This window comes from Meles meles, chromosome 19 (genome assembly GCF_922984935.1).
Source record: "Meles meles chromosome 19, mMelMel3.1 paternal haplotype, whole genome shotgun sequence".
NCBI classification, from domain to species: domain Eukaryota; kingdom Metazoa; phylum Chordata; class Mammalia; order Carnivora; family Mustelidae; genus Meles; species Meles meles.
In genome coordinates, this window is record NC_060084.1 from 28040368 (window position 1) to 28064887 (window position 24520).

Genomic DNA, 24520 nt, shown 5'->3' on the forward strand with positions numbered 1-24520 from the left:
TCTGCCCGAGCCACAGAGCTCGGCTTGGGCCCGATCCCAAGCTGCGTGAGACCTTCCCCCAAACAAAAGAGGTTCAGCAGAAGTCATCCTTCCTGTTCCCTCCCCTCCTCTTGTCCCTCGTCGCTTTCCAATCCAAACTCAAAGCCCACCACCCCACTCTGGGGCCAGATGGACAGAAGGTGAATAAAAACCAGGTCGCTAAACCATTTGTAACTGGGGAAAGAGGAAGAGGGATGGAAAGACATATCTTTCAGGAGAGGATTTTCAAGACTGTGTCTGGGGTGGTAGCGAAGCCTTGGACCTGGACATGGGTGCGGCAGGACTCCTCCCTGGGGCTGCGGTCAGATGGCCAGCCAGTGCTGCAGCTGCGGAGGAAGACGGCAGGTGTTTAGGCCGGGCCGGGCGGGCGGGGATGGAGAGCACCAAGGGCCCGTCGGGAAGGGCAGCAGGAAGCATGGGGGAGTGGGGAGCAGAGAACACACCCCTCCCTCCAAAGACCCTGGAGAACAGGCAGGCTGATTACCTTCTTGTCACTTAGGCCCAGAAAAGGTGAAGAAGCCTCCCAAAGTCACACAGCAATTCTGAAAACAGGGGGCTCACCAGGACCCTCTCCTCTACCCCAACCCCAAGGATTTTCAGGGAAAAGGACTTAGGTCAAAGTGGTGTTGATGCACCTGCCGCTCTTCCTCCAAGAAAAGAGATCCCCAGCCTAGTGTGACGACCCCTCAGAGAGAGAGAGAGAGAGAGAGTGACTAAAGCTTAGGGAAGACTGGACATTAGACTGCCCAGGACTGAGGAGCAGAAGGCCAAGCAGAAGCTGGCAGACGCAGAGAAGAGGCCCCTCTCCTCCCTTCCTTACACCATAGCCCTGGGACTCCAGCCCACAGCTGCCTGGGGCTTTGTGGCATGCGGGCGTGCAGCCAGCATGTGGGGAGTAGCTAGGGCCTTGTCCCCCCCCCCCCCCCCCCCCCGGAACATTCCAGCCTGTACCTACTCGGAACTGCCTGACGTCCCTCTGGGCCACCAGGTGGTGCTCGTTCTCCGGAGTGATGCCATAGGCCAGTCTCTGCGAGAAGACGGACACGGGGGTGGGGTGGGGGTGGAGGATTGGGGGGTGTTTCAGCCAGACCGAGGGACACCAGCCCAGCAGCCCAGCAGCCACCCCCAGTCACAGGTCACCTCCTGGTTGGCCCTGAAGTCCCATAGAAACGGTGTTTGAGGTCCATACAAGACACCCCCTGTCCTTGTTTATGGAGCGGGTCTGTTCACTTTGAGTTATCTGGGCTGAATACTGTGGTCAGACACTGGGGAGGCCCCCTGGAGGGCAGACACAGGGCGGGGACTGGGGGGGCTCACTGGTGTCTATGATGGATCACTGTGTGGTGGGGAGCCCTCGAGGCTCCCTCAGTGTGAAACATGAAAAGCTCCAAGTAGATTCAGGTTGAGCTCACCGAACACAGGTCCTCCCAGCGACCCAGAGGCTCTGGGACGTGGGATTTCAAGGACAGGAAATGGGTCACAAGGACCTGGGGTAGGGGTGGGGGGACACAGCCCAGCCTGGGACCCTCTTCCCTAAGTCCTCGTATGGCTCACTTCCTGCCACCCTCATCTGTCTCTCTGTCCCCAGCTTAGAATGTGAGCTCTGGGGAGTTCCATCTAGTGCCAGCAGCCTGCCGGGGCCAGGCACCCTCACAGCAGAGAAGAGAGGCCATGAGGGAATGAAGGAATGGAAGCTTCATCTCGCAAAGTAAGGACAGGAGGCAGAGGCTGTCACCATGATACATAAAAGAAAGCGCTTTTGAATAACCAATGAGGATAGACCTTATTTGAGAGGAAAGGCCCTGTTTCCTAAACCCTTCTCCGTGTATCCGCACGTACAACGCACACCAGTGAAAGAAGATGTATTCTGGAAATCTCTGATTTTGGCTGGTGGGCGTCGGGTTCGGGAAAGAGGCAGATAAAAGCGGAGATGGCCAGATCATGGTGAGTGCAGACTGGGAGATGGGGACATGGGGGCAGGACAGAACTCAGAAGGGGATGAGAGGGTCCTGTTAATAACCCCAGGGACAGCCACGGGAGCGGAGACGCCTGCCGCACAAAACCTGACAGCAGGGGGCGCGCGCGGACAGCCTCCTCCGGGCCGGCACCGTGCTAAGTGCTACTTTTACCCTTCCAACGTCCCTATTGCCCATGAAAACTCGGGTGGGGGCGTGGTCATGACTGGGCCATCGCGGTGGCTCTGGTGTCCGCGCCCTCGTGTCTGCCCTCTTTCGGCCCATCTGGGATGCCTGGGGATGCCCCGCCATCCCTGCCTCCCCCCACCCCACTGGTCCCGACCGGCCTGCACCGTGACCTCACCTCCCGAAGGGAACCCCGTATGCTGAAGAACTTGTAGACGCTGTAGGCCGGCACCAGCACCATGGAGGAGAGCGCGATTCCCCACCCGACCCAGTTGGCCCAGAGCGGGAAGACGTAGTCGTCGTAGTTGAGCGGCTTGAAGTTGATGACGCTCACCACCACCACAAACTGCGGGGACACCAGGGAGGGACGGGGAGCAGGTGGGAGGGATGGAGGGGAGCAGTGGGAGGGAGGCAGCGGCAGGAGAGAAAAAAAGAGAAGAGGAGGTTGAGAGGCAGGAAGTGTTCAAGAAGCAAACGATGACAAGAAAGGAGACAGAGGGAGCAAGAGACACAGAAGAGGCATGGGAAGGTGACACACAGCCCCCTGGGGACCCAGCCCCAGCTGGAGACCTGCCAGCGTGCTCTGAACATAGCTGGGCATTCTAGCATCCGGTCTGCCTGAGCCCAGCCCCCCCGCCAGGACCCAGCCCGCTGGCCCCTGGAAGCCTCGGACAGACACCCTGTACACACCAGGAGGAAGGCAGGGCTGACAAACTTCCAGCACAGTCTCCAGTAGAGGCCCGGCTTGAACCCCATCATCTGTTGGATGTCGTTGCTGAACCTGTCCACACCTGGGCACACACAGGGCAGGTCGGTCACACTACCCCCCACCGAAGAGCCCCTGGCCGCCCCTCGCAGTCCACCCCCGAGAGTCAGGCCCTGGGGGCGGGGATCGGTGGGGAGGTGCCGGGCAGTGAGCTAAGACGCGCGCACCGTGGCACTTGGGAGATCTGGGCTCGGGCACTTAGTTGGTGCCAAAGACACGCCCAGTAGGTGCCGTGTGTGATGACACGGGTGGCCCCAGTGGGCGCGGTGCTCTGTGAAGTCAGCAGTCTCAGAGCGACAAATACCGCTTTGCTCATTGGCCGGATCTCAAAAAACAAACTAAAGGAACAAAACAAAAAAGAGACAAGCGAAAAACCAGACACTTCGAGACACAGAACGGTGGCCAGAGCGGAGCCGGGCGCGGAGGGTGCGGGAGACTGAGAAAGGAGGGTAAGAGGTCCACGCTTCCAGCTTGTAAGTAAATAGGTCTTGGAGCCCAGGGAGGATAGGGAACAATACTGTAGGAAGAGTGTTCAGGGACCAGTGGTGATGACGCTGTGGTGGCGAGCACCAAGGAAGGTACAGAGTGTCCCATCGCTGTTACACACCTGAGGCTAAAAGGACACCGCCTGTCAACTCCTTGTCAATGAAAAAAATATACATATATAACATCGCCTTATGCGCCACTCTGATTTATTTTTGCAGAGGGAAAGCCATGCTCCGGGAGCGGAGGGGACCAGCCCCGGGTGACACAACCAGGCAGCCGGGCTCCTAGAAAAGAGACGTCACTGTGCGGAAGAGCCCAGCCTCACACTGATAGACTCTTCGATGTGTGGGGAAAGAAAGGAGCACTTGGAACGCATGTGACAATTTGTGACACCTTCTCCCCGTTCAGCTGCAGAATAAGGTTGTCAGAGAGAACGCGAGCGGCCCGGTTCCATCTCGGTTTCAGAGACACAACGGAAGTGATTTTAGTTGAACTACAACGGCATCTCGCATTTGGGGATGTACTTTTACTAAGACAATTACTCATCGTTTATCTGAGGCTCAAGTGTAACTGGGCGTCTTGTATTCTGTTGGCTAAATGTGGCCACCTTACTCTGGAAGGAATATTATGGCTTGGGGGGAATCTGCGTTCCCCGGTAAAAGCTGGCGCTGGGTGGCCCTGGGGGGTCCTTGCAGCTTCTTGTGCAAAGGCAAAGATGAACTGGCGTGGGCGGGGCGGGGGGTGGCTGTGTCTAAGAATCGGCAGCAGCTGTCCTGGAAACGGACAGCCCTTTGCATGTCCGGGTGGTGCCTGAGGCTTTCCCTTGTGCTCCAGGCCCCCGACATACCATAGAACCAGGAGACGCCGATGGCTTCCATGAGCACAGCAAACAGAATGGACGTCCCCGCCGCGAAGGTGTCCAGCAGGGTCAGCACATACATCCCGCCCTGGGCGTGGAGGGAGAAAGTCTGAGGCCATTTCTGGGCGGGATGCGCCCAGAAATGGCCACCGACTACCACATCCGTCCCCTGTCCCACTGGCTCAGAACCCTGCTTGCGAAGGCGAGTGTCAGTATCCTGGGCTTACTGTCTTAATAACGCATATTTGTGCTCTCCCAGCGGGCCGAGGGTGGTTGCTCGAGCCGATAACAAGGGAGCTGGCTTCCAAAGGGACTTTGGCTTCCCCTCAAACAAATCAGCAGTTTGAAAAAGTCGCCTGGAATCCCTCAGGCTCGGAGGTGGGAGACTGAGGACACTGGGGTGTCGCCTTGGGGAGATCAGGCTGCAGGGCTGATGCCTGTCCCACTGTGGTTCTCCTGCGCTCACCCCGGCACCCCGCCCCCATCCCCACCCTACCCCACCTCCATGGCTGGGAATTCCTGACCGGACTGGATTGAAATGCAGCCTCCCGAGCTCCAGGTAACCCAGAGCCCAGCCCCTCCTCACCTTGGTGATGCAGAACAGGGCCAGAAGGAAGGTTCCAAAGGTGACCCCAAACGTGAAGAGTTTCCGGTGTCTCTTCAGGACCTGGAAGTCATCCGCCAGGCCCGTGATGACGGCCTCCATGCCTCCCATCTGCACAGAGCCAGGCGGAGTGAGGAGCAGGTAGGAGGGACGGCCCGCCCACCCGGCTCTGCCCTGCTGTCAACCGGCTCAGAACTCGGAACTATGGGGGGAGAAGCTGAAGAGAAAACTCCCTCCTGCCTCTGGTCAGCAGGTCTCCGTCTGCTGTCCCCCACACTCGCCTGAGCGGGGCCCATGAGCCCAGGAGCGTGCAGCGGTGAAACGCCAAACTGCTCGCGCATGTCACCTATTTGTGTAGGAATAAGAGTCTTTCTGGAAGCAACTCTCAGAGGAGAGATGCCAGTGGTTGGAACTTGAGGCAGCAGTTTGTGATAAGGATTTCTGGCTGCTTTTCCAACGGTCAAGCAAGGGGTCACCTCGCAGACCCCTCTCAGAGTCTGAAAGGTTCTCCTGCGAGTACTAGTCATGTGCTTACTTTAAGGGACACCCCAAGCCTGGGATGGCAGGTGAGAAGCACACATGCCCTCCCTGCCTCCCTCTACATCCCCCCAGCAGACTGTGTTAACCACGACTGGGATTCCTTGCTATGAGCCTGGAAGGGGCCTCAGAATCCTTCTCAACACAGTGCCCCCGGCAGACCTACCGACTGAAAGGAAGAGGCAGCGAGGGGACCCTCATTCACCAGCCCTACCCCGAGACTCTGGCAAACTTGCGGAAGTGACGGGCCAGACGTGGGAGCAGACCTAGAGGTCGGTAAATCTAATGTGGCCTACGTAAAATAAAAGGTTCTAAGAAACCAAGGGTTCTCTGAGTGTTTGTGGATTTCTGTGATGCCCTGGGGTTTCTACTGGTCCTTAGCCTGGGCCTAGAGGAGCTCACTTCCTGGTCCGCCTTTAATTAGGACTTCTTGGAAACGGCTAGCAATCAGGTGGGCACTTCAGGCTGAGTCGTTGGTGGGGGTGGGGAAGGTCAGGCCCAGGGTGTCCCCCGCTTCCCCGCCCCCGCCCTCCCGGTGTGTGTGGTCTCCCGAGCAGGGTCACTCACCGAGCTGTCAATTCCCAGAGCCAGGAGCATGATGAAGAACACCACCGCCCAGAATGTGGATCCTGACAGGGTGGAAATGGCTTCTGGGTACAAGATGAAAACCAGGCCAGCTCCTGTAAGAAGCAGGGGGGATGTCCTTCAGGGCTGGGCCAGCAGTCTGAGAGGTGGGTGGCGGAAGAATGGCCGAGGCCCCATTCGCCTGGCCGACCCCGCCACGATATTTGGCTGGTCACCTGGGGCCAAGTGATCCCAGGTTCTGCGATGACAGTTGTCGCTGGCCCCATCTCACCTTCTGTTATACCCCAAGGGGGCAGACCTCCAGCCTGGACAGCAGCAGGCCACAGACTGCAGATCCCACGCCTCACACGCCCTCAGAGAAGCTCTTACTCTCGAAAGTCCATGGTCCTCAGGGCCCATGCGACTTCCCTCCCAGGCCGCAGCTCCTGGCCAGAACAGGAGCAGCAGTAGGGGAGGGCAGGGTCAAGGTCAGCCTGCTCAGGCTTTGAATGCTGGCCCCACAGCTCACGAGCTGGGTGACCCTGGACCACTCCCATGGCCCGAGTCTCTGCTTTCTCACCTGCAAAGTGGGTCAGTTACCCTTTGTCTCTCAGTCCCATGAGGACTAATGAGGGCATGTCAACTGCTCAGCATAGGGGTTCACAATCGGTCGCGCCTAGCCCAACCCACGGGAAGGTTCTGCGGCACAGTCAGAAGCCAGGAGGGCCAGGAACGCCCACTCACGGCCTCAGAGAAAGCCCGTGACACAGACCTTGTGGAAGGTTCCAGGCCCAGCCCTCTGGTTCCCTCAGCCACCCACAGGAAAGCCGCTGGCCAAGGGCGCGCTGGCTTCCTCACCCCCTCCCACGTCTGCCCACCTACCTTCGGTGGCCACGTCCTCAATGTTGACCTTGTGTTCGTGGGCCATGTAGCCGAGGATGGAGAAGATGGCGAACCCAGAGACGAAGCTGGTGACACAGTTGATGGTGCTGGTGAGCAGGGCGTCCCTGGGGGGAGCAGCATCGTCGGGTCAAGTGGCCAGACTCCCCTGCCCTGCTCCCCGAGCCCTTGCACCGTCTAGGGGACAGCCACCTCCAACACCAGCCCATCCTGCTGCCACAGAGACCCCAGTGCCCCGCTGGGTCGGGACCACTTGGAGATCAGGGGCTGGTGTCCTGCTCTTGTTGGGGAATCACCCGACCGGCCTCCTTCTTCAGCAAACTGCCCGTAGCTCCCTAGCACTTCTCGGCGTCTCACCCTGGCCTTCAGGAGCTTTGTGGAGATGACCCAACCTTCCTTCCTGGCTCCCTTTCCATGACTCCGCAACATGCAGTCTGGGAACATGCCAGATCGGTCAGCTCGCTGGCCCACCGACGGACCACCTCCCTGGCTCCTCTTGGACTTCTCCCCGCCATGCGTGCTGGCTGCCCCGGGTCCACCCGTCCCACTCCCAGTGATCCTCCGAGGCTCTCCCCTAACTCCCCTCCCTGCTTCTGCTGAGCCCCTGCTGCTGGCTGATCACCCCGCTTCTCCAGCCTGGCCCCCTGGCATGTGTCCCTCCCCTTCTGTCTCGCTCTAGAGGGGGCGTGATTCTGTCTGAAGCCTCCGAGGGAGGCTGAGCGGGCTGCATGTGTGTCCCCATCTGATGGCCGCACAGCGCTGGGCCCACGGGGGGGCGGTGTCACATGCTGAGTGAGACCCGAGCTACAATGTGATCTTCTGGCTCTGGTGCCCTGTGCAGAAACCCTGCGGTCTCCCCTCTGACCCTGCCAGGCCCTCACCTCTCGTGTGACCAGCCTTTGCCTGTCTGGGCTTCAGAGAGACAGACAGACAGACAGACAGACAGACAATGCTGTCTGCTTTTGAAAGCCACATAGCACTCCTCTGCACCGGTAGCCCGTCCCCATGACCTCCCAGCCACCTCCAGGGGCCTCGACCCTCCCGGGGAAGACCTCGCATGTTTAAGGGCTGTCCTGCACTGAGATATATTGGTTAGGACACCTCCGCCTCCCTAGAGGTCATGTCAGAGTTCACAAACACCTCCTCTGGAGTTCACAGAAGGTCCGCTCTGCCTCATTTCACAGAGGAAGAAAGCCAAGAGGGGTTGACTTGCTCCAGACCGGAACCCTCTCTCCACTCCCCAGGGGTCAGGCCCCAGGATCCAGAGCTTTCCAGAGCCCTGACAAGGACCTTACCTGTAGCAGTTGTTGTCAAATTTGTTGTAACTGGCAAAGGCAATCAGGACTCCAAATCCAGCCCCCAAGGAAAAAAATATCTGGGTTGCCGCATCGATCCAGACCTGAAACAGGCACACAAGGGCCATCACCCTCTGGTTCTAGAGGTCAGGAAGGCTGCTCCAGGAAGGCGGGGGAGTCCCGGGGATGTCTGAGATCTGAGGAAGTGAGGTCTGAACCGGCGATGGGCAGCCACACAATCCCTCCCCAGAAGCCTGCTCGAAACTTCGGTGGAGAGAGACCCCTCTAGAAGCTCCTGGCTTTGGTGACCAGGAATGAGCTCAGCCTGGAAAAACTCGCAGGCTCAGTCTGATGTCCAAATTTTCAATAAAAGTTATGAAACTCACGGTGCTAGGCTAGGATGTGGATGGAGTGAGGGCAAAGGGTAGGACCATCTCTGGAGTTACAGACTGCAGCTCCAGAAAAGGGACGAGGATTCCCAGCAGCTTCCACCAGCCCACAGACAGTGCTGACTTCTCGGGGGAGGAGGGAGGGCACGGGGGTTACTTATTCCATCTTCTGGGTGATGAAGGCATGCGTCTGAGGCCCGGAGCTCTGAGCACGGCCCCCGACCCGATTCCTAGCCCTGGTCAATTTCACGTGTGGGCACATCTGCGCAGGGGGCACAGTTACACCCAGCCCACTTGGACCAAGTTGGATTTTCGAGTTTTCCATCACCTGGCTCATGTTATCCTAGGCTTCCCTTACTCTGCAGGCAGAAGGTGGAAAAAGAGAAGCAATCCGATGGGGGAGGAGGGGTCTGCTCCCTGAGGCGTCACGCGGGCTCAATTTCTACTCATCGGAAAGACAGGGTGTTTGAACAGGTGGGGAACAAATAGAACTCCGACTTGTTCCACGATTTACAAGACTGTGCGAGTCCTGAGCTCCATTATCTTTCTGAAAATTTCTAAGGAAACAGGTTTTCCCCTCGGTTATTGGACGAAAACACGGCAGTGTGTTGGGACATTGTAGCGATGGGAGGTGCGTGCGGGGACGCCTCCCTCCTAAGCCCGTGTTGTGCCTGCTGCCGGGATTGCTGTGGGTTCAGAGAGTGTGAAGAAGCCTTCGGGAAGAGTGAGGGGAAACACTGAGTTGTCATCAGGGATGCGGGCTTCAGGGAGGATGTGGAAATGACATCGGCTACGGTTGGAAGATGCTCAAGGCACCGGGCACCTCCATGGCTGTCTCTGATCCCAACCTCATCCCGCTGCCTTGGGCTCCCCTCCACATTCACCCCACCTGCATTTCGCCTGTGTTTCTCACAGGACAGTGGGCTGGAGGAGGCTGGGGCAGCACGGGGGCAGTCAGCAGGGTCCAGATCGCCCTGTGGCGGCTGCTGCTGCTTCTGCCCACATCGTGGAATAGCAGCAGAGGATGGAGCTGGGGACCAGATCGTGGAATTAGGGCTGGGGTGGCTGGGGTGGGGACAGCTAGGAGGCCATGGTGGACCAGATCCTGGAATTAGGGTTGGGGTGGCTGGGGTGGGGGGAATGAGAGGCCACGGCAGGCATCAGGACCCAGAACAGAGTGCTGCTCCCCTTGGAAAGAGGGGTCTGCAAAAGACACCATGCAGGGCCACAGAGTCCTGGGTCATCTGAGCTGGGAGACCATCAGGTGCAAATCAAACGGCATCAGTCAGACTGTAGCCCGGAGAGGGAACACTCTGTCCTCCGTCCTGGGCTCTGCCACAGATTTGTGGCCGATCTGGGACCAGATTTCCTGCCATCGCTTGCCCCAAGAACCCTCCCCAACCTCGGCCTGAAGGTCGGTGGTCCCAGGCACTGACCGTGGCCTCTTTCAGGCGGTAGAAATCGATGTGCAGGTAGGCATTGATGCCATTGGAGGCGCCGGGCAGCGTGATGCCATGGACCAGGAGCACGAAGAGCACGAGGTAGGGCAGCGTGGCTGTGATCCACACCACCTGGCAGTGGAAAGGGGCAGGGCCGTGGGGTCAGGTCCGTGCCCAGGGAGCCAGGCGTGCCCTCCCCAAACCTTCCCTCACTCCGTACACATACCCCAGGCTCCATCTCTTGGCCAGGCCACTCCCTCAGGCAGCCCAGAATAGGTGGGAGAGTCCGCACACGCAGGTGTCCCTGCCCCAGAAGTGAAGGGCAGCCAGGACAGGAACGAGGTTCTCACGGCTCCCAACACCTCCTCTTCTCTGAGCTCCCTCTACTGACACCCTCAAGTTGCCCCAGGCAGATCTAAGCACGCCCACCTTTATTTCTCCACCCGCACTCCCTCCCCCCACACCTCTCTCCACCTCCTGTACCTTCATTCATACATATCCTCCCAACTCATTGCCCAGGAAGGGATTCATTGTCCAAGAAGGGCTGTGGTGGGGCAGGAAGCAGAGTCTCTGACTGTTCTTTACCTTAGGTCGGATTTAGGATAAAGACCGTCTCTTCCAGAAACCCATACAGAAAGAGATTAGCCCCAGACTTAAAAGCGACTTTTTTCTTACCCCTTTGCCAAGGTGGAGGAACAGAGACCAAACCGAGGGAGAGAGGAAGGTTGTATGGGCTTCGTCGCTGTCCCTGCTCACTCCTGACTACACATTGGAGTACTCTGGGCAAAGTTATAGTTTAAAATGTCAAAGTTCAGCTCCTAGTCTTTGGGTTTCTGATTTAATCGGTCTGTAGTGAGGCCTGTATTTTGGTAGGTTTTGAAAGCTTCCCCCTTCCCTGGTGATGCAACTGGTCAAGGTCAAGGTCAAACATCACTGCTCTAGGCAGCTGCAGCCCTGGAGAGCCTTGTGGAAAGGAGGCTGTGCCTCCAGCAAAAAGTCTGCTCAGGGCTGGGTTAGCCAGACTGAAGGAGACTCAGCTAAAACAGAAGAGGACACAGGACTTAAGGACCAGAGGGTCCCTCCTCCCAAAGCCCTGGCACTAGGCAGCCCCTAGGATCTTCACACATCCCTGGGGAGAATATGGAAGCCCTAAAACGTGACCAAGGGTAAAGTTCTTTCATGGGCTAGAAAGATATGGGCTCAACACAAAAAATGAAATGTGAAAAACAAAGTTCTGTTTTCCATATTTATATGGAAGAACTGGGATTATCCTCATTGTCTGTCTTTCCCATTAAATCAGGGGCTCCTTGGAAGCAAAATCCCGATATTTTTCAAACTTGTATCATGCACATGACATACGTAAGTGTTTATAAAACATTTGTTAAATAGAGGGCTAGATGATTGAATAGCCCTATTCAATAATTCAATAGGGCTAGATGATTGAATGACTGGATGGATGGATGGATGGATGGATGGATGGGTGACTGGACAGTTGTATAGATGAATGATTGGATGGATGGTTGGATGGGTAGATGGACAGATGGATGATTGGACAGTTACACAGATGAATGATTGGGTAGATGAATAGATGGATGGATGGGTGGATGGATGGATGGATGGATGGATGGATGGATGGATGGATGATTCCATGGTTGTATAGATGAATGACTGGATGGATGGTTGGATGGGTAGATGGATGGATGAATGATTGGACAGTTACACAGATGAATGATTGGGTAGATGGATGGATGGATAGGTGATTGAACGTTGTATAGATAAATGATTGGATGGATGGCTGGATATACAGTTGGGTAAATAGTTAAATGGTAGATGGATGGTTGGGTAAGTAAATTGTTGAGTATAAGGATGGGTAGACACATAAGCGAGTCAGTGATAGTTCTGAGGGTTAGTGGATGACCACGTTAGTCCAAGAACAAATGAAAGAATGAGCAAGTGAATGAATGAGCAAATGAGTCAGGGAGTAATTAAATGCGTCAGTGGTTGCTCAGGTCTTCTGAAGGAACCAGAAGAGGAATCAGGCTCTTCTGTTTCATGTTATCCAGTTGTTCCTCTACCGTTCCCCTGCTCTATGCAGGAGGGGATGGAGGCTTTGTGGGTCTGTTTTCTTTAAGAAGTGCAGGAACAGGAGGACAAACTGTCAAAAACAAGTAAGGAGGAAAACATGCCTTGAAAAGCAAAGCCATTACATCTGGTTGATTGGCCTCACACTAATCCTGGATTTATTCTCCCAAACTGGGACCAACAGGTCTAACTCCTTGTTGACAGGCATGGGAGGAGCCTTCATATAACTTTACACTGGATCCTAACTGCTGTGTTCCCCTATAACTCCTGGCACCAGCTGCAGGCCCCATGGCCAGCCCCACAGGCGAGGTGAGACCATACTCCATCCATCAAAAAGCATCCTCAGGTCTGACTCCAAGGAATCTCCCAGGGATCTGCAGGCAGCACTCATTAGCCATGTCTGAGGCTCAAACGTGGATTTAACTGGGAACATATAAGGACACAAGAAACATCAGGACATGACTGAGTTGACCCTGAAGGCAGCCAAGCATCAAGAAAGGGGAGCTTGTCTTGTCCACGCACATGTACTGAAAGTGAAACCATCTGGGTCTTGTGGAAAGTTCTCGGAATTGTTGGCAGAAGTGAGTTCAGCTGCCTAAAATCTTGTGCAAAAAGGAAGGCCCCTGGATCCTTGGCCAATCATTAGCTCCTACGAATGCATGCCCAATATGCACAGTGGGCAAAGAGAAGGGACACTTGGGCTCTTGTCATCTCCACCCCAGGCTTTCTGCTCTCAAAATTTTAAATTTTATTGCATCTCTGGCCACAAGAAGCCAGACTTGGCCAGTCTCTAAGCAGGACATAAAAGGAGGGACCAGCAGCCCATTGTTTAGTCAAGTGCCCTCAGTCCCCAAGGGAGGCTAGTGCTTTCCATCATCTCAAATCCAACTTCTCACCCACTTCCTGTTTCTCTGGATAAAGAGCTAGGATGTGTATGGCTCCAGGGCGCCAAACTCAAACCAATGACTGATAATCACAACAAAGAAGATCTTCATTAGAACTTTCTAATGAACAGAGCTCCGTGAAGACAGAGTGAGCTTCCCAGGGAGATGGGGAGATGGTGAGGTCCCTGTCACTGAAGTTGTGCAAATCTTGCCAGAGATCCATTCATTAGGCAAAGGATTGCCCAGATCTAGGGGAGGCCCATGGCCAGAGACATCAGCATCACCTAGGAGCCTGTCAGAAAGGCAAACTCCCACTCCACCCCCACGGAATCGGACTCTCAAGGTGAGACCCAGCAATCTTGAGTTTTGACAAGCCCTCCCTGTGATTCTTACATGCGTAAAAGGTTGAGAAGCACTGCTTGGGGTCACCACTAAGGTCTTCCCTGACACAAGCATGAAAAATGTCTGCGCTTTATCCCTACAAAATTGCATTGATTTAACCTCTAATGATTCAGAATGTGTGATCCTCCAAACTGGGTTTTAGGGATATTTGCACAAATAATGAAGACATACAAGATTTGTGGGGTGAGGGGTATGTATGGATGTTACATTAAAAAAAAACCCCACCAAGCTGTAAATATTTTAGCCTCTTCACTGCTCATAAGCAGATGATACGCTTCACTATAACGGGGTCTGTTTCAGTCATTAAAGACAGGCAGCCCAGCTCACACGGAGCGATCGGGGGGAAGACTTGGATAGAATTACTATTTGAAAATCACAAGGAACAAAATGACCTTTCTACTTAAAAATTCTAAAACTTGGGTTTTTGTTTTTTTTTAATTGGTCCAGCTTTCTCCCTAACCCCACCCCTCTTTGCCAAAATCTGAGGGATGTTCTGCCTTTTTCCATCCCCCAAACAGCCCAGAGCCTGGCCGTGCCGTGGGCAGAACACGGTGGCCCAGCTCCCAGCCAGTTCTGTTGTCTTGATTTATCTGCAGGCAGAAGGAAGTTCAAGATTTCTGAAAATTTAGCCCAATATGTAAACAGAGCAGGTGGGAGCCCAGGCCCACACCTCCCCCAGCTACACAGAGCGGGCATCGGAGTCTGCAAACTTCTGAGGAAGTGGGGGCCGCAGGAGGAGTCAAAGGCAGGATGAGGATCCTTTATTGAGCAATTTCCACCTGCCAGCCCTGCACCAAGGACCTCTCCTTCATCCTGCCAGTGGCCGGAGCAGCCTTAATTCCTAGGTCACCCAGCAGGAAAGAGTGGTGCCTGGACTCCAACCCAGGTGTCTGGCCACAAAGCCATGTTCTTAATCACTCATTCCACTGTAGATCTGGGAGCCAAGGCCAAGTCCTGGCTGTGCTCGAGACTGTGGTGACACCCTGTCCCCCCCTCCAAGCCTCGGCCTCCCGGTGTGTACAAGCCACATGAAATAGATGGCCTCCGTGTGCCTTCCAGTCTGACATTTAGGGGCTCGGTGACCAGGCTTATCATCCAAGAGCCAAGTTCAGCCAAGGACTCTGGAGATGGGGGAGGCAGGCAGGACTCCAGGATTGCAAGCCTCAGTGTGCAGGGCTGACTCCCATGGACTCCCTGGGGGTAACTCCCCACTCAGACCTCTGCCCTCAGTCCTGAGGTGGTCAGCGGGCCGAGGTCAGAGTGTGCGGTATGAGGTCACCCCTTTCCCTGATTCAGACTGTGCCCCGCCCCCCACCCTCCCAGCTGCCACGGTGGAGTCACATCTCCTCCCAGGCACGGAGCTTCCACTTGCCAAGACGGGAAGTGTGAACATTTGCAATTCATTTCGGGTTGTTCCAAGGAGGCTGTGGAAGCTGGCTAAGAAAAACTCCATCCTGTTCCTGATGCAGCTTGGGCAGAAAGAAGCAACGCTCTCGAGTTTCTCGCGCGAGCCAGTTTATAAAAACAATTCAAGACAGGGCAGCGGAATGTCCTGCGTGAGGCTCCGCATTCTGGAAAGCTCCCTCCCTCCCCAGGGGATGCCAGGGGCCCTTCCCTGTTCAGCCGCCAGAACACTGGGAGATTTACGCAAAATGTGGAATGTGGTTTCCTTTGGGGGATTTACTGGAAATGTAGGCTGGGGCTGCATTTTGACGTGTTTTTACCTGGGGGGGGGTTCCCCAGGGCAACCTTCCCACCACCCGCCCCTCCTTACACTCCGAAGGGGAGGGTGTGACTCCCTGAAGTTGCTTTTGCCCAGAGGAACTGAGCATGCTCAGCCCTGCACCTTCTGATCATCTTCTCCCAGCAGAGAACTACGGCTCTGCTGCTGAGGAAGGGCTACGGTAGGTGGGACCGGCTGTACCAACTCTGGCGATGGCTACAGGGCATTTCATCTTGAAACAGAGTATCAGGAGCTGTGGGGGCCTCATGCCCAGGCCAGAAGCCCTAGTAAAGTTCATACTACTGCAATTCTGCCACCTGCTCCTGATACCCAGGAAAGGCACAGAGGGGCTGGACCAGGCTGGCCCGGGGCTTCCGCCCCTCTCTGGCTTTACTTAGGCAGTTCCTCCCACCAAAACCCCCCTCCCTCTGCCGCGTCCCTATCCGCTCCTGTCCTTAGAGACCTGGGCCAAATGCCACCTTCTCCATGGTCCTTAGCTCCAAGAGCGAATGCTGATGCAGGATCTCTCACTTTTTTCACCACGACAACTCATGGTAATAAACTCCTTGCACACTGACACAAAACACATGCAAACACGTGGATTGCTAGAGCTAAAATCCAAACTCCACAAGCCAGCTCTGCCTTGACTAGGTGCGTCCAATCCATCTCCTTGTCAAAAAATGGTGGCGATCGGCTAACTTGATTTAAGGACCGCTGAAACATCCAGTTTGTGCTTCAGTTAAAACGCAACCTGAGTACCTGATATGAAATGACCTCTAAGGGAAGGTCAAAAAATTAAAAAAAAAAAAAAAAGCAAGACATAGACTAGTGTGTGTACAGCTTGTGACCATCACTGTTTATGTTGAGGGAGACACACGTATCTCTAGATGAAGACTCAAGAAACTAGTCCCACTGGGTGACCCATGACTGTCTGTAATGCCCAGAAGAGGATAAGCAATGGAAGGACCCTGTCTCGGCTATTCCTATGTCACTAGTACTAGCATCAAGCCTTGCACATAGTAGGTGTACATAGACACTAAATGTGTTGCACTGAATTCAAAAGAACACTCAGGGAGGCTCCCCAACTTATGATCCATGCACCTCTTTCCTTTCTTCCTACCTTCCCTCCTTTTCTCACAAATCCTTCACTAAATACTTACTGAAGACCTACTACATGCCAAGTGCTGGGACGGTAGCAGTCCTCACCTGGTTTTGCTCTATCTCAGAATTGCTCGCAGACCTGGTCTGCAATTTTGGTGGGGGGGTCCTCCTTGGGCAGACACTGTGTCTTCATCATGCCGAGAGGAAGTTCCATGTCAAGACTTTCTTGACATATGTCAGCCCCACTGTCTCCTGCCCACTATCTTTGTTCTCAACAGCATGGCCAAGGACTCTAGGAATACTAGAGATCACCCTGACACAGGCCACTTGCCCCATCGTTTGTCCAGTGGGGCTTCTCACAAAGTCACACCTGCCTGATTATGGTAGACTGTCGCCTCATGAACCCCAGTGAACCCGCGCCTGGGTTAGTCCCCACCCACACGGACTCTGGGCTTTACCGCAAGATTTGTCTTGGCCGTTGGGCCGACAGCAAGCAGGACGCAAGCAGAGACGGGAAGAGCTACTTGCACACTGGGGCTTGTCTGCTTGGAACTGCTCTTGGAACTCGGCCGCCATGCTGTGAGAAGCCCAAGCCATTTGGACAGGTTTTGTGGAAATGACCCAAGATGCTCTGGTTGACGGCTGCAGCTGGGCTCCCAGCCAGCACCAACTACTGTCCCTGAGTGTGCGCCATCTTGGACATTCCAGCTCAGCCAAGCCCCCAGATAGGGAGCCAGACCACATCACATGGAGCAGAAGGCCTATTGGATGTCAGTCAACCCCAGCATCACGAGAGGTAACAAAATGGTTCTTTAATACCACTATGTCTTGGGCCATTTTGTTACACGGCAGTAGCTAATCACAGCACTGAAAGAACATTTCTCAACTACAGCCTATTGAGGGCAATCAAGCCCCCCATGGGTCCCATAGGGTCCAAATGGGGCTGTTCGGACATTCCTGGGCTCAGAATCAATATGGGTCATGAGATGCGTGTACTCCCCTCTGAGGGACTAAATCCAGGGGCAGTGGGGAGTGGTCACCCAGGTCAGAATGCCAACTCTGTCAGCCCCGCCCCTCCCCTCTCCCTACCCCTCTCCCCAGGAAATCTAGACTCTCACAGTCACTCAGAACTGTGCCAGCTGAAGCACACGGATTTGATAGTGAAGGAAATAGTTATATCCCAGAGAAGGCTGCAAATGGGCATCAAATTTTAGACCAGAATTTGTGATTTGTCAAATACATGTCAATAAGTCACTTTAGCTTTTCCCCAAGACACTTACGGTGTCCCAATCCCTGGGAGCTTCGGTGGAGAAGTGTGGAACCCTGTTGCACCCCCTCCCCCCATGGCTGGGGAACCTTGGGCTTCCGGAAGGGGAGGGACGTGTTGCAGGCCTGCCAGTCAGCCAATGGCCGAGCTGGGGGTGGGGGGTGGGGGTGAGGCAAAGCCAGGCTCTATACCTCCCCTCCCACCCTGACTTTTTACCAACTACCTAGTGACAGCCAGACAAAAAAAGATCTTCTTTTTCAGGCCAACGTCCCAACTTAAATAGAAACAAAGACATTACCTTTCCTGATGTCTTCACACCTTTCCAGAGGCTGAAAAACAGGATGACCACGACGACCATCAGACAGAGCGACAGCTGCCACTGGGGGAGGCCAATGTCGTGGATCCCGCTGCTCTCGTGCAGGTGCAGGACGCCACGCCTGCCCGGTGGAGAGGGGAGGGGCCGGGGGAGACGGTGGCGTCAGGCAGGATGACCAAGGCTGTGGTGCCACCAACCAGTCCCCAAAGCTCCCACGGATGGAGACTGGCCTTGGGCTGCACCAGCCACTGCCCCACATTGTGTGGGCCTGTTCTGCACAGCGGTGACCAGTGCTGGGGACGGGCCTGCCCTGGGCCAACAGATCATCTGTCAAATTCTTCCCACTCACGTCTGTTTTCAAAACAGTAATACAAATCTCTTGAGTGCCACTAGCATGCTGGTCCTGGGGAGATGGTGGGAACTAATAGGGAAATTCCAGCCTTTCAAGAGCTCACAGCTTGGAGCAGTGGTTCTCAATAGGAGCAATGGGGTAACTCTGAACTTCCCCCCCCATCCCGGGGGACAATGGAATATTCGGCAAGGTGCAGAGACCTCTTTGATGGTCATGACTTAGGAAGGAGACTGTGCTCCTGGCATCTGGATGATTGTGACTGGTGTCGTCCTACAACGCACAGGACAGCCTCTAACAGCAAGGAATCATCCAATCCCAAATGTTCACGTTGTTGAGTTTAGACATCCCTGTCTAGGGACTAAGATGAGAACAAACGTTCCTTCTCTTTGGGAAGAACCACCAAAGCTAAATGTAGGCATATCCTGTGCCCTGGCAACTCGATTCCTGGGTATTCACTTAACAGGAATGTGTATATATGCTCGCCAAAACACATATTCTAGAATGTTCATAGCAGCATGAATCACAATCACCTCAAACTGAAAAAAATACTCAAATACCCATCCACAGTAGAATGGATAAATCATGACACATTCATAAAATGAGATATCATGAAGCAACCAGTTCTCTGTGAATGGACCACTCACACGAAATTCTGTGAGAACTCAAAACCAAACCCAAAGAAGTTGGTACCTTCTGTCTAATGCCACTCATATAAACTACAACAGGCAAAACTAACCCCAGGAGTTAGAAGTCAGGAAAGGCAGGTGCTCCCTAGGTGGGGGAAAATGGGAAGGGACGCTATGGGAATTTCTAGGACACTAGTCAGTCACGTTTCTAGATCTGGGCGCTGGTAATATGGCTGCAACCTTCTGTGGCATTCTGGAACCACTCCTCAGTGACATGCACTTCTTTACAATGTGGTGTCCTTCCGTTAGAACTGAGGTGTTTGAAAGTAAGGAAAATAAGCAACTACAAGAAAAATGAGGTTGGAGACTACTGGGATTCCTCCTTTGATCTACAGCGAAGAAACAATAAATAGAATTGCACAGAAAATGACCAACTGCTAATTAGAATCTGATCTAAGACATTAGGATCTACTTGAAGGTCAAGTTAGACCAAATGAAAAAATAGTAGACCAGGTCCCAGGGGAGGGAGGTTCCCCGCCCCCCCAATTCCACATCCTTACAAGACAAAGAAGGCAGAACTTCTTCCGTGGAAGAGGGGACAGCTTGGGAAGATGTTCTCCCTGCACCCAGATCATTCGTCCCTCAGCGAGGGTCCTCTGGGACCAGGCTCATCCTGGGCCTCACCGGTATATGATGCCCTGCATGTGGGGGGCGGGGCTTACATTCTAGCGCCAGTGACAGGATTACAAGCACAGTCACAGTAAAGTGTGACCAGGGTTGGGAGCTGAGAGAGCTTCAAGGGCACCCAGAACTCATCCCTGCTGTCCTCCACTGCATTCCACACTCAGAGGCTACAAACCACCAATACCCTTCAAGGCCTTCTCCAATGTCACCTCCTCTGGGAGGCCTCCATGATCACCTCTGGCCTGGATCTTTCAATCCTTCCAGTTCCCATGGCTCTTGGCTCATTTCCCAAGCCATGCCTGCTCTTGCCACAGGAGGGCTGGCTGCCTCCAAGGCTCTCCCTGGGGTAAGGAGGTGGATGGGCCATCTCTGGGTCACCAGTGCTAAACCTGGGCCTCACAGGTAGACCTGTTAACTCGGAGAATATTATTGGATCAAGAACAACTGCTTACAACCTTTCTTGCTAAACCCAATAACCCATCTTCTAAAAAATGAGACCCAGGACCCACCCAAGAGGAACCAGGGAGCGCAGAGGGTCAGCCTCCCACAGGCCCTCACTTCTCTCGGCAGCTCCTCCCCCAACCTGGAGGAGTTCTCACCCTTCTGTCTGGGTCCCTTACACCGTCCAGGGCCACTCGTGTTAAAAGCTAAAAGTATCTTGATATATTGTCCTTCCCAGAGGAGTGCTTTAACTCAAAACGAGGACACACTAACCGCAAGAGTTTGCACGACCACAGTGGATAAATGGGGTGGGGGAGGGGGTTGTCAATTGTCTCTCTGCCTGTCTGCATCTCTGTCTCTCTCTCCCCTCCATCCCCCTCCTTCCTTTCCTCCTCTTTCTCCTCCACTCCCCCCCAAAAGAGAAATTCAAGGTATGGAGAATGCACTTGGAGGCCGAGCAAATTCTTACCCTGCACCTTTGAGTCAGGCAGAGATCTTTTTAACGAGTCCTAATGTCTGGGCCCCGCTCTCAACCAATTAACTTAGAACCCATGGGGGAATGGGCCTGGGCACCAGCATCTTTTAAATTCCCCAGGAGATTCTCCTGGGCAGCCAAAGCTGAGACTACCCCCCGTCCCCCGCGCAAAGAGGTCTGTCTAAATTATAGGTTTTCTTTAGAGCAAGCGTGAGTCTTCCAGAAACTGTCTTTACTTTCCTGGCAAAACAGAATTGGCTTTCTGTGCCTAAGCGGGGGAAAGAGGCTCAGAGAAGTTCAGAAAATGTGAGCTTGGAATATTTGGTATGCTTGGGTGTCAGAGGGGCCCACAGAATCAGAGGCAGATGGCTGGGCTCCTGGGACCAGTGCATTAGACCCTGGAGGGGCTGCACTTGTGGGGAAAATGCACCCGAGTCTGGAAACTTCATTAGCTTGTCCTTGGGCAGGTGACTGCGTTTGAGGAGGCCACCACTGTCCCTGTGCGTGAACTCACGCGTTCGTTTATTCATCCCTTCCAAATTGATGTCTATTATTTGTAAGAACATGAAGGCAAACAGAAGACGGGGGCCCAGAACGGGGGTCAGAGAGACCTTTGACCTGCCACCAGCGACGGGCGGTCCAAATCCATCCTCTGATTGTGCAAACTCATTCTGCACATCTGCGGTGAGGCAGGCAGTGTCCGGGTCTGGGGACACGGCGGTGGACAAGCAGGTGTCGGTTCCCGCCACATGGAGCTCCCGTGGGGCTGGGGGGTGGGCACAGGAGCTCGTGCAAATATTCCCCACCTGAGTCCTTTCCCTTCTCAGGACTGTGCTTCTCATGGGGATGAAATCACAGAACATGAGACAGTGGCGTCTAGAACACAGGGAACTCAGGAAATACTCCATAAATGGTAATCGTAACTACCATGAGACTGTCCCAGCCTTCAAGAAGCAGCAAAGGAGCTAAGGGGTGCCCCCAAACTGACTGTGGGAGCTAGCCCCAGGGAGTCAGCAGGTGGGCTCCCCCTTGCTGCGGGCATGGCTGGTACCTTCTCTGCTGGGCGTGGGGAGTAGGTGAGCTGAGAGGAGGGGCAGACCTGTAGCAGAGGGAGAGAGGGACAGAGGGGGACGTGGATGGGCGCGTGTGTCTGCAGGTGAGCAAGTGTGAGTGAGTGAGCAGAGCTATGTGACCCACAAAGCCCCACGTAGCCCCTCCCCAGACGGCTCCCATCCCTGAGGCCCCCAGGCCAGACGCTGTGGCTTTAAACTCCCCCACATCAGCCGCCCCATGCAATCAGCTTCTGTGTGTGGTCCCCCCAATCCTGCTTCCTGGTCTGCTACCAACACCCCCACCCCTGCAGCCGTGTCCCAGACCAGACACACATTCTCTTCCCCCTGGACGGGTACTGATGTCTCCCCGCCTCCCCACTACCCAGTGTCTCCAGGACCCCTGAGCTACAGTCTGGGCTGCTGCAGAACCATCGGTCAGACATGTCCTTCTAATCTGTCACTCTCCCACCCCGAGTCCTCAAAGGGTCCCTCTCTCTTCCAACAGCGGTTGCCCTTGCTGGGGGCAGTTTTGGCCCTGCCTCCCCAGGGCTGCTCAGCAATGTCTGGGTTGTCCCATCTGGAGTGGAGGGAGATGCTGCTCCTGTCTCGTGGGCAGATGTTACCAAACATCCCAAGTGCACAGGACAGCCCTGCCCAAACAGTAATGCTAAAACTGCGGAGGTTATGAAATCCTGGTCCAAAGGATAAAAACATAAGCCTTCAAGAACCTGAGGCCTGTCCTAATTGTTCCCTGCCCAGTGCATCCCCTGTCTCACCACACCCTGCCCTGGGCTCCTGGCCATGGCCAGCCACTGTCATTTCTCCGTCATCTGAAGCTCTTGTTTCTCTGGGCCTTGGAACTTTCTGTTCCCTTCCATCTAGAACACACTTCTTGACCCAATTTGTCTGCCTGGCTAGCGTCAGCTCAAACGATGCCCTGACTTAGGCTCTTTTCCTATGCCCTGAGAGAAAGACAGAGAGATAGGATTGGTGGGGGGGAGAAGGGGGAGAAGGAAGGGGAGGAGGAGGGGAGGAGCAGGAAGAGGGGGAGGAGGAGGAAGAAGAGGGGGAGGAGGAGGAGGAGAAGAACAGAGGGTAGGCCTATCCAAAAAGACAGAGAACCCAGATCAGGAGATGAACCCATTCAACTCTTCATTCTGCTTTTTCATTGTTTTATGGGCCGAGGATTGAATGGTGGCACCAACCATTTGGCCCATTTGAGGATTAAAATGATGATAAAAGCACTGGACCAACTCTACTTGGCCTGAAATGTGCTAAAATGATGCCAGTGTCCAGTCGGAGGGTCAGAAGGCCCCACGTGCATGTGAAATCCACATTTGGGTTTTGGGGGCTTGTCTAGATATTTTGCCAGGGAAGAGGCCAGACTCCTGAGCTGATTCCCAGGAAAGGAAACGTGAACCCAGGCTCTCCCCAGCAGGCCCAAGCCTCAGGGGTGAGCACAAGGAACTGGGGTTTGTTTTACTTTTCCAGCAGTTTAATGAAAATGAATCATCGTAAAGTATATGGTCCAGGCTTTCCGAAGTCAGTGGGCCAAACGGGCTCAGTTTCTTCCTTGACATTTGAGTCCAGAGGGTTAGCCTTGGGGCGGACGGGGACTTCTTTGCCCCACCAGGGACAGGCAGGGGCTAGACCTTTTCTATCTCCTGAGCATGTTCACCAGGAGTGCCCTTTTACAGAAAAAGTTAGAGCATCAGGCTTTCTTTTTAGCCCGATGCTTGGCTTCAGGCCTGGGGCCTGTGGAGAGTAGCGGTTTTGTTCCCTTGGATGGTGTTTTCAATCCATCAGTCTAAATGAGTGCAAGATGGCAACCAAATCGGCCAGCAGGCTCAGGGGAAAGAGATAAAAAGGACCTGGCCTCCTCAGGGTTGACGCTGGGAGTCCTCCTCGCTGCCTTCAGACTGAGATGGGCCAACTCTTATGAAGCAGAAACACTGAGATAAAAAGGACCATGTGCCATTAAAAAAAAAAAAAAAATCCAGCAGCAGCTCCTGCCTTAGTGACTTTGAGGCACACAGAAGGCACCTCGAGGTAAGAAAGAGGTGCACAGAAGGGCTTCTGTCCAGAGAGACTCCCGCAAACGTATCCTGAACGGATGGAGGAGGAAGACAGGAGACCCCCTGGGCTGGGATCCCGGTTCTGCCGCTTCCCTAACAACCTGACCCGCCACCTTCTTATCTGTGAGATAGGGGTATTTTCCACCTCCACTGTGTCTGCAAACCAAGTGGGGCTTGGGTGGGAAGAGAGCCGTGGTGCCTGGCGCACACCGTGCCGGGAAGCTTGCAGGGGTAGGACCCAGGGGTGAGCCCTGCAGAGCACAGAGCTGCCAAAAGAGTCCCAGAGGCTGCTCCCCACTGCAGGCCCCCTGTCCCCAAGCCCCACTCATGGAAGAACGCCATCTTCCTTCACGGTAACCTGCTCACAGCTGAGCCACGCCTGGAAGAAGTCTAGGGCTGTGGCCGAAGTGATCCGGGTCTCAAAACCCAACTGGCCTCTCTCCCTCCTGCTGGTTCGGGGTGGGGGTGGGGTCTCGGCTGGGGCTGACCTCCTGGCCACTTAGACGCCGCAGAGGAACCAAATAATGACTAGACTAGAGCCCACTGACACTACCCTTTTCCATTTTAATTTACAAGGATGAGGGTCGCCAAGAGCAAAAAGAAAAATCATGCCTTTCCTTTAGCGGGAGACGGCGATGGGCAGAGCAAGGAGCGGATGGCCTGTATCAGCGGCACCCTCAACCCATCCTCCTCAGCTGCCTCCTGGTCCAAACTGCACTCATGAACTACAGACGCCTAATACCTCCACCCACAAGCTTCCAGAAGGTTCTGGAATTTTCTGAGGCCCCACTCCTCAGAAGAAGTCCAAAGGGGGTCCTCAATGTCCCACGATAGGACACTGTTGGGATGTCAGCCTGAACCGGGAAGAATCTTGCTCTTCTGACACAGGAAGGCAGAGTGGCTCTGATTATCAGAGGCTCCCCAGGAGCTGTTCATAAGAGTCCCCAGGCCCTGGCTGCACCCAGACCCATGAAATCAGGGCCTCTGGGTGCAAGGTCGAGGCATCTGTGTGTTTTAAAGC

The 24520-nt window shown here is 54.6% G+C and overlaps 1 protein-coding gene across 1 annotated transcript in view; it reads right to left on the reverse strand.

Moving 5' to 3' along the window:
- Positions 1-341: 341 nt before the first annotated feature.
- Positions 342-24520, reverse strand: part of SLC6A2 (solute carrier family 6 member 2) — a 43307-nt gene continuing 19128 nt past the window's right edge. Inside the window, exons 5-15 of the mRNA XM_045988597.1 lie at positions 17777-17915; positions 10017-10151; positions 8192-8295; positions 6879-7003; positions 6000-6112; positions 4878-5006; positions 4280-4379; positions 2871-2971; positions 2359-2526; positions 995-1066; positions 342-365 (exon numbers count right to left, since the gene is read on the reverse strand). Of these exons, the coding sequence (XP_045844553.1) occupies positions 342-365; positions 995-1066; positions 2359-2526; positions 2871-2971; positions 4280-4379; positions 4878-5006; positions 6000-6112; positions 6879-7003; positions 8192-8295; positions 10017-10151; positions 17777-17915 (1210 nt within the window). The remainder of the gene's footprint in view (positions 366-994; positions 1067-2358; positions 2527-2870; positions 2972-4279; positions 4380-4877; positions 5007-5999; positions 6113-6878; positions 7004-8191; positions 8296-10016; positions 10152-17776; positions 17916-24520) is intronic.